At 40.0% G+C, this 12,997-nt stretch overlaps 1 protein-coding gene across 1 annotated transcript in view; it reads right to left on the reverse strand.

Moving 5' to 3' along the window:
* Nucleotides 1-8,066: 8,066 nt before the first annotated feature.
* Nucleotides 8,067-12,997, reverse strand: part of LOC134078782 (uncharacterized) — a 33,962-nt gene continuing 29,031 nt past the window's right edge. Inside the window, exons 23-25 of the mRNA XM_062534923.1 lie at nt 12,368-12,523; nt 12,072-12,203; nt 8,067-11,921 (exon numbers count right to left, since the gene is read on the reverse strand). Of these exons, the coding sequence (XP_062390907.1) occupies nt 11,864-11,921; nt 12,072-12,203; nt 12,368-12,523 (346 nt within the window). The 3' untranslated portion in view covers nt 8,067-11,863. The remainder of the gene's footprint in view (nt 11,922-12,071; nt 12,204-12,367; nt 12,524-12,997) is intronic.

Genomic DNA, 12,997 nt, shown 5'->3' on the forward strand with positions numbered 1-12,997 from the left:
AACAACTGGCAACCAGCAATTGTGTTGAAAAGTCATGATGCGCCCAGATCCTTCGTTATCAAAACACCTGATGGTAGCATCTTCAGAAGGAACCGACGACACCTGATGAAAACGAGTGAAATGACTTTTACACAACAGAGTTTACCACATCTGGAAGACCAGGATCCAAGAGAAAGTCAACCTGCGGAAAATGAAACATCATTCCGTACACCTGCGTCGTTACCTGTCAAAACACCTGCAACACCTACCGTGAATGAAGAAGTGGTCAAGAGGTCCCGAGTGGGCAGAATAATTAAACCACCAACACGTTACTCTTCATGAACTGAAGTTTATTGTGAAAAAAAAAAAAAAATTAATGTACTTGCTTACTCTGGCTATAAAGGCATTCTTTTAAGTTGTGAATTTAAACATTGTTTAATTGTGAATTTAGATAATAGAAAGAAAAACAAGTAAGTAAGAATGTTTTATTTAGCACAAGAAATGCAACAATATGTTTGGTTTGTGAAGTCAGTGAACTGTTAAAGGAAGTATGTTTATTCTATCTTAAGGAGAGAGATGTGATGTATTGTAGTTGTAATACTTCTTGCCTGTTGGTGGCGCCCTCTTTGGTTTTGTACCTGAGTCTAATGTGTAGTGTGTAACAAGTGAATTATATGAGTTCGTAATGACACAGTAAAGTGATGGTCATGCTGAAAGCAGTCTCCGTGGTTTCTCATCAAATATAATAATACCCAAGTATCACAAAAACCACAGTAGTTTCCTGTGTAGAGGCTTGAGTTTGTTTCAGGCACTGAACGCTGTTTCTCTGACTAATTATGTGAAGTTGAAATGTCTCGTATAATAAAACTGATAAAACTGAGCTGCATAGCAGTAATGACAAGGTTTATGGCACTTTGACCCCCAAGGTTAAAGAGAGGAGAGACCTGCTGTGGGGTAAGCTATCCTACGAAGCAAGTTAGACATATAGGGTATCTATAGCCTACATAGCGAGGCTACACAAAGCCTTAACTCGAGTAGGCTATTAAGTTAAGTGATCCTACGATAGCAGTTATGTAATACATTTGTCAAACTAGGCTTTCAGCTCTAACCTATTAGCCTACATAAAAAAATTGATGCCCATCAGATATTGTATGGTATGCACGTTCATAGTAGTGACATAGCCTATTTGCCAGCGCAACACAATTAAAAGCGCCTTCTGAGATTCAAAATGTTTGAAGAGGTGGAGCCGCACCTGTAAGATGTATGACAGAATTTCACACGTGAGATAGCCAAACTCATTTTTCAAGATAATTCATTGGTCAGTAGTCAGTAGGATTTGTCAGAGGGTGGTAGTATTTCACGATTTGAGCTATGATTATGATTTGAGCTAACTTGGCACATAACCTGCTCCTGACGAGGTTGGTTGGCAGTATAAAACACCATGGTGATATAGCGCCAATAAAACAGAGCCACTTTCGTATGACAGCATATAACTTTAAGCGCAACATACTATACCTCGCTAAGAGCTTCATAGGACACCCCTATGGTATAAAATTCTTGCAAAAAGTTTGTGTGTCTGTAGACATACGTATTTTGAGTTCGTAAAAATGTTTTGTGCACATGCAAAAATATTTTGTAGTTGTACATTTTTTTTGTGCATGTAAATTATTCGTCCATCTGCAAATCCGTTTTGTCACTGTGTGGAAAAAGGTTTTGTGAGTTTGCAAACGTTTTTTCTCGGAATATTGTCCCCCCACCTCTGAAAAAAAAAAATATATGTGGCCCTAATACACCGTTGTATATTGGAGATGAATTCGACCAATTAAACACAAAAACCCTGCCTGGCTTAGTCTAGCTTCCCCATTTGATCCAGCAAATTTCTGGCAAATTTGCATCTTTACAAAGTGGCAAATTTGCGACTTTATAAAGTAGCAAATGTGCCACTTAATGAAGTGGCAAATTTGCGACTTTTTTCTCAGAATATTGTTATTATAATTTTTTTATACTGTACGTGGCCCTAATACGCCGTCGTACATAACAGATGTAACTTTAGGCTACTTACTCCTCTTGCGTGCACTGGAGAGAGACAAAGAGAGTGGCAGAGTACAGCTGGGTTTACCCAGTCTATATCGATGTATCTTTGTACAAATAGGCTTAGGCTACCAACCAACAGAAGAAAGTTGACAAATAATATAATATAGAATTACATACCTTCTCCGTAAAAGCCAGTAGCCTAGTGCATTATCCAATAATAAGTTGCAAGCATAATGTAACAAGACTCGATGTGACCACACATCTTACCGGTTGCTTTCACTTTCGTATTCAAAGAGCACCGCCTCCCACCTGATATTAGACTGGCCTGATACAATGCATTTACTCCATGGGTGCGTCTCAACATCCCTCCTCGATCCTCGATGCTCGGTCCTCCAGGCTCGTGCCCACTGATCTACAACTAACACTGGATAGACTATCCCATTGTTGCATCCCCATCATTCTTTATTCAGATCACATAGGACGAGGACCGAGGAAGGAAGGGAGGATCTATAAAACACAAATAAGAGGCACTCCATGAGTCACAGTTACTACTTGCGGGTGGGGGTGAGTCTTCAATAATGTTACCACATACCACTTTGAAATAGTTACTTTATTTGTCTTACAGGCTGAAATGAAAACCCATTTTAAAAAAAATATATATATACATACATTTCCAGTTTTATCTATGTAGCTCTACAACATCAAAGTAATGAAAAAAAGACAACGGTTCTAAAAATTAATAATAATTAAAAAAAAAAAAGAATAACAGGGTTGGAAAAGTCATCATACCCCTGATTTAATACTTTGTAGAGCTTCCATTTGCTTTCATTACAGCCATCAATCTGTTTGGATGTCTCTATTAGCTTTGCACACCTATTGGGGAATATTTGTAGAATTGGTCAAATTCAGTCAAATTCTGTGGGCAACGGCGATGGACTGCTCTCTTCAAGTCAGTCCATAGATTTTCTATAGGATTTAAGTCAGGACTCTGACTTGGCCACTCAAGGATATTCACATTCCTATCCTTAAGCCACTGCTTTGTTCTTTTGGCAGTATGTTTAGGATCATTGTCATGTCGAAAGGTGAATGACCTGCCCATCTTCAGCTGTCTAGCAGAGGGACACAGGTTTTCCTCAAGAATTTGGGTGTACTTGCGCAGCATCCATTCCCCTTCTATCCTAACCAATTACTCAGTCCCTGCTGAAGAGAAACATCCCCACAACATGATGTTGCCCCCACCATGCTTCACAGTAGGTATGGTGCATTTTGGGTGGTGCACTGCCAAACATAGCACTTGGAGTTCAGGGCAAAAACACATCTGGAATATTCTGCTACCATGTGGAAAAAGGTTTTATGGTCAGATGAGATTTAGATTGAACTTTTTGGAGACTAAGACTGAGACTTTTTGGACTGAAATCCAAGTGTTATGTTTGGCGAAAACTATAAAACCATGAAACCATGAAACTCCAACAAGACGTGTTGGTGATGGACATGGCCGTAACTCCCTTTGAGGACACCAAGGTCATGTCCTCGGTATGTTTTGTTTATGCTTCGTTTTATTACTTTTATAACGTTTATAAAAGTCTTGTTCCGTATTTAACTGATAGGCCTAACTGCTCAATGCAAATCTAAAATACACAAAAAACACCCTCATAAAACGCTGGTGCAGGGTTTCTCAAACTGAAAGCACATCACATAACATTCAGATCAGGTGATATTCAAGCCTATATATTCATCCTCATGCATCAAATTCAAGATTCCAACGCTTGTCTACAAAGTATTCTCTGGCTCTGCCCCCACCTATTTGAATGCCCTCATACAGGCATATGCTACCACACGACCGTTGCGCTCCTCAGCTGAGCGACGTTTAGCTCCTCAACCAGCACGTTCAGGCCAATCCAAATGTTTTTCATCTGTTGTTCCTCGTTGGTGGAATGCACTACCAGTTCCTATTTCCTACTTGAATAGAATAGAATAGAATAGAATATATATTTGTTTGATCCCGTGAGGGAAATTCAGTCTCTGCATTTAACCCAATTTAACTGAATTAGTGAACACACACAGCGAGGTGAATCACACACTAACCCAGAGCAGTGAGCAGCCTGCCCAACCAGCGGCGCTCGGGGAGCAGTGAGGGGTTAGGTACCTTGCTCACTGGACTGGTCGGGGATCGAACTGGCAACTCTCTGGTTACAAGCTCGAAGCCCTAACCAGTAGGCCACGGCTGCCCTACTAGAGCAGGGACATCCCTCTCCATTTTCAAAAAAACACCTGAAAACCCTAGCCTGGCTAACGCCTCCCACTTCTCAAATGAGACGTGGTCTGGCAACCAGACGTTCATTTTCTCGTATTTGAAAAAATGCCCAGATCCGTTCATTGGGCGCCACGGATGTCTATCAAATGCGCATAGCTCACCCAACTCGTTCGTATGCAACGCTAAGGGCTGCCGTAAATCCTTTGGCGTCGAATGTAGACGCAAGAGGGCAACGGAAACTTCTCGGATGTTCTGTGATTGGTTCGCCAACATCAGGCGAACATTAGGGCGTTAGTTTCCAGACTGGCTTAGCAGCGGGATTGAAATCACCGCGCAAGGCAGTATGGGAAAACCCAGGCTATGAAAACCCAGCTCTTCAGAGAACATATCCTCTCATAGTACTTACAACTTGCTAATCCTTAATTTACCACCTACTGGAATTATGCCTGTTGAGGTGGCCACGACCAGGCAACCTCAAGTAGGAGGCCCTCATTCCCAGCTGCACTTCCCCGACGGACAATTGCACTCATTGATGCACTTATTGTTATCCTTGTTTATTATTTCAAAATTTGTTGTTAGAATTGCTCTTAAACCGAAAATGTTTTACCATGTTGCAAAATGCTTTGGTTACAGTAAAAAGCGTCAGCCAAATGAAATATAATGTAATCCTGGGCTAACCTGAAAAGGGGCATTTTGAGAGACATCAAGGAGATGGCCATCACGGCTGTGGTGTCTGCAGATCACCAGCCCCTCACACTCACCCATGAGCGTAGGTTTAGGGGAGACGCTAGGTACTAACTCAACGGTTATGCAGAAGTATATGTTACTGACTTGTCCCAAAACTGCATACATTACCAACATAATTTGCTTGTAGGTAACATGTCTGATATGGACCACTTGGGGGTGGGGGCCTGGGGGGGTCAGATAGAGGTATTAAAAAACAACAGAGTACTGTGCATCAAGGCGTGAAAAGAAGGGGAAACAGCTACGTGCAAAAAACATACAGTATGTGACAAGAGGCAGCGGGGACCAGAACCACATTTCCTGTGTAGAGGCTTCAGTTGGTTTCAGGCACTGAATGCTTTTTTTCTCTTTGTAATTATGTGAAGTTGAAATGTCCCGTATAATAAAACTGAGCTGCATAGCAAAAATTACAAGGTTTACGGCACTGTGACCTCCAAGGTTAAAGAGAGGAGAGACCTGCTTCACAATAATTGTGCAGCACAAAACATGCATAAATGACTTCTCAGAGCTTTGAGTTGGGCTTTTACTCTCCCAAACACGCAGTCTGTCACCATCATGTCATACAACTTTTGTATTATTCTAGTCTTTCAGTTGCTGTTCGGAAGTATGACAGAAAACTTACACAGCTGGGCTTCAGGAGGATTAAAGGAAAATAGGTGTACAGTAGGTGAATTTACAAGCTTCATGTAGTAGCATGTTTTCCTTTCAAATGCCTGGTGAGGTTGGCATTTGAGTTAGCGTCAGCAGACAAGTTTCTCGGCAGGGCAGTGTACACAGTACACCACACTCACATTCTTCCCCTATGGCCTGTTATTGGACAGAACCTCCAGTGTGCCGCTTCCCACACTTATTGAGTGCGATCACATACAGTACAGATCACTTGCCAAATGACAGATCAGAGATACCGACTCCTGAGGCAGCAGAACACTGTGCACACCTCAAGTCTATTGCTCACCTCATTCCTTCTTTCGGTCCAGATGTGCAGATCCTCTGCCTACTTGGACATGACATCCTACAAGTTCACAAGGTGAGAGAACAAAACAATGGGCCTATAAATGCACCTTATAGGCTTGACCTCAGCCGACTTCTGGTGGGTTTTGTGGAAAGAAATGGACAGATTGACATTTAACAATATGACATAATCACCATATTTAAAGTGTAACTCCAGCGAAAATTGACCCAGAGTCTTCTTCAGACACATCAAATAAGCAAAGGAAGACCCTATAGGGAGAAGTTACTCCGAACCATCCCTTTAATTAAGTTAACTAATTAAGTTAACTGTGTTGTTGTTATTAGTGTCTATGTTTATATGTGTGTGTGTGTGTGTGAGAGAGTGTGTGAGAGTGTGTGTGTGTGTGTTTAGCATGAGAGTGAATGTGAGTGTAAGCCAGTGGCAGATCCTCATATGGGCAGCATCCTCAGGGAGGGTACCAAGCCCATTGGCTTAGAGCAATGTTTCCCTACCTTATTTCCTTCAAGGGCCCCTTGCCTGTGTCTAAGACAAGCCAGGGCCCCCTACCTAAACTCCTACCATACACACAAGACATTGTTTTCTTCAACAATCGGGGCCGGGGATTAATTCCCAATAGCCTAGCCCGACCAACACAAGTTCAGAGGTCAGAGGTAATAAATAGCTACATGAATTTAAATGTGGAACAAAATTATGTTTTAATTTGGATTATACAGAGTTTTGATTAGCCAACTGGGTGTGTTATTGGGATCTTATACATTTAATGTGCGCAAATACAGTTTTAATAATCTCACAACCTCAGCCCAGGCAACATTGTGCGGACCCCCTTCAATCTCTGGCGGCCCCTAATTGGGGTCCCCGGACCCCAGGTTGGGAACCACTGGCTTAGAGCAGGGGCCAGCGCTACAACTAGCTCAGGCTGTTGTACAAGCTAGCTCTGCCACTAGTTTAGTGTGTCACAAGGGCATCTGGTATGACAGAATATGCAAAACTCACAAGCACACATGTACTGTACTGTATGTCCTAGAGAACAACTGTGCCAAATGTGGTGCTTGTATCACTATTCCTTTTAAAGGGAAAAATAAAAAATAACACATGATTTTATTTATTTATTGGTGATATATTTATTGGTGGCTTACAAAACATACAAAGATACAAATATTTTATTTGTTACATACATAGAGATACTTTGTAACGCATGTTAGTTGCTCAACTTTCCTGTGTAGGGGTATTATTAGATATACACTGTATATGTACAGTAGTATAAAGAAGACAAAAATAGAAGAATTTTTAAAAATAGATTGAGAGAATGAGTAAAAAAAGTGCAGCAAGTCCCTGTAATGTATCTATAGTGTTTTATATGCTCATGGTGCATTGGCTTGAGTGGATGGCTTGAGAAGAGAAACTCTCTGTTATAGCCCTGTGAGAACAAGAGACATCTGCCTAACCACAGTGGTTTGAACAGTCCATGTCAGGATATAAACGGTCCTTTAAAACGTTTTCGTCCCTGTGTGTGTGTGTGTGTGTCCTGCAGGGTAGGGAGAGGTGCTCTGATGATTACATTATTATATTGGAATTTAACATAGGGGTGGGAATACTTCTGACCCCTGTATTTGAACACTTTTAAAATGTAGGCTATTCTACATCATTCATTCACAAAGAAAATTAGTGTCCTTAAAGGTTGGATATTTCTTCATTTTTCTTCATTTAAGGCATTAAGAGCAATTTCCAAAAGATGATTTTGTATCCGTCTTTTTAGTCAACTTTAGCATGGGTTCAAAAACGTATGAGCCTAACTGTACATGACATGCCGTGTTCATTCAGTCTTTAATAGCACACTGGCATCTACTGGACAAACACTGAACTGCACTACTGCTCTACATCTGTCTACACATCTGAATGGAATGAACCAATTAAACACTAAAATGTGTAAATAGATCTTTTAATTTCAACATTGGCCGGGTTTCCCAAAATTGTTAAGAAGCTCTTAAGTGCTAAGAACTTCTTAGGAGCGTTGTAAGAATGTTCTAAGAACGCTCCTAAGAAGTTCTTAGGACTTAAGAGCTTCTTAACGATTTTGGGAAACCCGGCCATTGTCAGTTAGAGTACAAACCTTAAAGAAATACATGTTACTAGATGAAAATGAAAACACTGCCATATTTAATTTACATAAGTATCCAGACCCTTTGTTATGGCACTTGCAATTGAGCTTTGGGGCATCCTACTTCTATCAATGGTCCTCGAGATGCTTCTAGAACTTGATTGGAATCCACCTGTGCCAAATAAATTCATTGGACACTAGTGGAGGCACACATCTCTTTAGGTCTCACTGTTTCCGGTTGCACTGTAGGTTAGGGTTAGGGCACTTATTACATGTGTACTAATGATCTGTAGGTATACAAAAGTACATTATGTATGGCCAACTTAAGTATGTGATACACATTGTTACAGAGGATAATTTTCGTTGCAATATATAATATAAACAACACCACAAAAATCCACATTCAAAAGTAATAAACTCACAAAAAATCACTTCCATCGACTAGTTCTCATGTATCTTTGATCCCTTAAACTGTGGCCAAAATACAAAATGTGCAATTAATTACACTCAAAGCTACAAATGTTTTACACATATACAAAGGTACAGTAGGCTATATAGTTAGTGCATTGTATTGCCAACATCACTATTCTAAACAAAGGAAATGATTTTGTTAGAGTCCTTCAGATATAGATAACCTAATTATGTTATGCATAATTAGGGTTGGTAGTTCTTCAAATGTTAGCGATTAGACATTGAAATTATGACAGCAAATGAACACAACGCAAGTGGCAACAGAGGTACAGTAGGGTATAATAAACTCCATGCCGTCCGGTTAACAGAAAAATTATGCACTTACAAGTTCCGCGTAGTGGCCGCAGTAGGCCTACTACCTCTAAAGTACCTTATTTTCCTGTTAACCAATCACCATGTTGCACATTGTCTCCAGTGTTGGGGGTAACGAGTTACAAAGTAACGAATTACTGTAATTTCATTACTGTTGTAAGGAAGGTAGGAACGTAACGCATTACAGTTCAAATTTCAGTAACTTCATTACAGTTCCTAGTCTACAGTAACACTAGTTACTGTGTTACCCACGTTTTTGAGTAGCCTAGTGTAAAAATTAAAATGTTGACTAATAAAACGAATAGTAGGCTCCATAAATTCTCTCTCCTTAGCTCTAGGTTAAATGAGACGGAGCTACTAGCGCATGCATAGCCTAATGCTGCAGCAGGGCCGGCCCTAGCCAATTTGGCGCCCTAGGCAAGATTTTAGGTAGCGCCCCCTTGCATCACAGTAAATTACACTGCCAGTATACATACACTCACACGACACTGAGCTTTGTCTTGAACATTCTCATATGAAAATAAAGCAAAGCACATTCAAACTACTTAGAAAGCCTTAAAGAAACAAATACAACAAATAGTGAACTGAACATATGAAAAAATATATAAATAGCTTAGAGGGGTTACCAGGTTGTCATCTTTGGGGGGCAACAAAAAATGGGTGCAAAAGGTATCAGCACAATCTTTTAGTGCAGGCCCCTTGACAGACACATGGGACCAATAGCCTATAGTACATAGGCTATAACATGTGACAGTTGTTGAACAGGTGAATAAATAACAGTATGCCTATACTGTAGGTTTCCCAGTGCCATTTGTACTGGTGTTGTAGACTGATAACTCACATTCAATACAATCATAGTTACTTACATAATCATAGATAATGGGTAGGCTATCTATCTATGAAAATGAAAATAGATAAATACATAATAATAATTGTAATGTGTCACAATTTAAAAATGATATCATGTCAAGAATTGTAATACTTTCTTGATTTGATTATGGAGCCCCCCACTACACCAGTGGAGATCAAAGACAATATAAGGCACATAATCCCCCAACACACTATAATATGTTTGTATCTCAAACATTTTGAAATTCATATTGCCATATTTATACATACACATTTATACATACAGTATAAGTTAACTATTTCATATTGATTTTTATTTTGACTTGAATTTGACACGATTGTCATATCGACTTATATTTGTCTTTAATGTCATTACACTGTTGGTCGAATTTAGTGCCTGTCACTTTAAAGAGGAACTATGCAGGATTGGCGATTTCATCTCTGGTTTCGGTTTTTCGTTTTTGCTCGTTTTATGCTTGCATTTTCTCTGCAGAGCTTCCCCAACAGCTTTAGCGTGTATATTTATACATGTATAGGCTATATTTAAATATATAAATTGCAAGCGTGGTTCTTCGTCTCAGACTTCCAGATGTAAACAAGGAGCGATCGTCTCCTGCAGAAAGTTGCATAGGGTCTCTTTAAGAACGTGAGACTACTGTAATTAGGCTTTAGCCATGGTTTTCGACTAGTCTAAAATAGGCATAATGCATAGGAATATCTGGAAGCAATGGTTATTTTTTCGATGTAATTCTATATAGTTTAAATAAATGTTCAAAACCAAGTATTTAAAAACTGGATTACTCGGGAATGGCTTATTGTACAAATGAATGCTTCATATCCTCATGTTTGGTAAGGTCTGTCGTTTATTTTGATATGGTTTGTCATGTAGGCTATTGAGAGATTCCACTGAGAGTAATAAATGGAATGCAAATGATTACATTTCATGTAGCCTAAATTCACATTGGTTTTCTCGCTAACCGTTTATTATATCAACTAGTATTTAATACCATCGGAAAGCTAAGACCGTGCTCTGTCAGGTGATATGTATATGCTATCATTGTGATTAGAACTTCGTGAGCAATTCAACACAGAAGAATGGGTGTGCATTTCGCATTTTTTTGGCCGTCGCAGTAATGTGCAGAATGTTTTACATTTCATGTAGCATTCACGTTGGTTTTTCTTGCGAAACGTTTATCACAGCAACTAGTAGCCTAGGCCTACATAATACCATAGGAAAGCTAAAATCGTGCTCTGTCACGCCTGTGACTAGAACTTTCTGAGCAATCCGACAGAGAAGTTTTTCGCCCGTCACAGCTCACAGGTAATATCTCAGGGAAGGGGGCGGGGGCACCTTAGGAAAGAAGGCTATTATTACTAGTACTTAGTAGGCTTTGCTATGCAGTGAAATTAATGTGGGCTTATTAAGACATTGTAATATCAGTTTTAAGAATAGTGGAAGTTACACTTTTTTTCCCCCTCCATTTCTGGCGCCCCCTATGTGCGCCCTTAGCATTTGCCTATAATGCCTAAGCATCGGGCCGGCCCTGTGCTGCAGAGATCGCTTAGAGTGAGAAAGCGAAAGCAAACGGAAGAGAAGCTATGGAGGTGGACGAAAGCACATCGACGCTGACATTCCGCAACTGGAAATATTTTTTTTTTTACTTTGAGGCATTTGTTTGCAACTTAAGGCCTATGTAGGCCTATGTAGACCACTTTTCACATGTGTGGTAAATGCTAATATTTATTTTTTGTTATCATTTTACACACTGCCAAGTGCTTTGCACAAGGTTTAAAAATGAAGTTAAATGAAATAATAGGATGTCTTGTTTGAGCGTGCATTTTCTGCATACGGGATTTGTATGAGTGGGGGAAAAAAGTAAAGTAAAGTAACGAGTAGTGAGTTACTTTTTAAAACTAGGAACGAGTAAAGTAATCCAATTACAGTTCAAAGCAGTAACTAAAGTAAAGTAACCAGTTACTTTTTTTTAAGTAACTTACCCAACACTGATTGTCTCTTACATGATTGTCTCTTACATGAGGCAGAGCAGTTCTTTAGCACCTGTGCCCTCTACATTAGAATGATCTTCTCTGGTTCTTCATCAAAGTTGTGTCCAGCAGAGGGAGCCCTCGCTGAGTTCCCATCAGTCCTCTAGATCTTGATCTCTACTGGCTCTCCGGGGTTTCCCTTCTGTGTGTAGGGGTTGTTCCTTAAGGTCAACAAATGGTCAAGTATGTTACCAATCTGATAACATGTATCTTAATGCACACACATGCTAAAACAGACACACAAAGCTGTACACATACGCACACACACATCACATACAAAGAAAACACAAAAATGTAGATATGAACCATACCCTGAGATTGTTATATTGCATTTCAAGTTCTTTTTTGACTCCTTCAGCAGTTTGATTGCATCCTCTTCCAGAGGGCCATGTTCCATCCAGCCAGTGAGACCAACTGCAACAGTGTTACAGCCGGCAGACAAGCTGCAAACGACAGCAGACGCACCGCCATGTCAATCACAATCTTCTAACACTGACACACCCAGACCCTTAACACCGACTGACACACCCAGACCCTTGCAAACTTAGTAACAAAGTAAAAAGATACTGCACAAAGATACAGGTGAGAGGTGAGAGGTTACAAATACCTGACATTTTCCAGACTGGGGCATTTCTGTATAAGGTTGATGATCCTCTCAGCCCAGCTCTCCGTCAAGCTGCTCACCTTCAGGTTAATCTCCTTTATTCCATTAGCGCACAGCCACCTCACTAAGTCATTTAAATGGCCATCTACCTCTGGATCACTGTAGGTTATAATAAGTAAAAATGGTAAGGTTAGTTGATCAGTTAAACAATGTTGCTTGTCAAGTGTTGCTTGTTATTGCTAATTATTTCCAAGCTGATTGTGAAGGACACTGTGATCTCATTTACTCTTGTTTTGCACTGCTGATGTCTGAATATTAGCAAAATGAGGATATGAGTCCTGATCAGATGAAGTATCTCTCAATGTTACATTTCTGGGTGATTCTCAAGAAAAACAACTTACTGTAGCTGTTCAATAATAATAACACACACTATGGTGCTTTAAGCATTTCTACGCTCTTAAAATGCTAAATAGACCTCTGAAGTTCGCCTACAAAAAAGCTGCCATCTTTGAGATCCGGTATCTTGCCATTTTTCCTATGGGAAAATAACATGGGGATTTTGAATTATCGCACCTGTTAAACTTAGCGGGGACAAAGAAGTCTAAAATGCAGACGTTTTCCTGAACACACTCT

Source organism: Sardina pilchardus, chromosome 4 (genome assembly GCF_963854185.1).
Source record: "Sardina pilchardus chromosome 4, fSarPil1.1, whole genome shotgun sequence".
NCBI classification, from domain to species: domain Eukaryota; kingdom Metazoa; phylum Chordata; class Actinopteri; order Clupeiformes; family Clupeidae; genus Sardina; species Sardina pilchardus.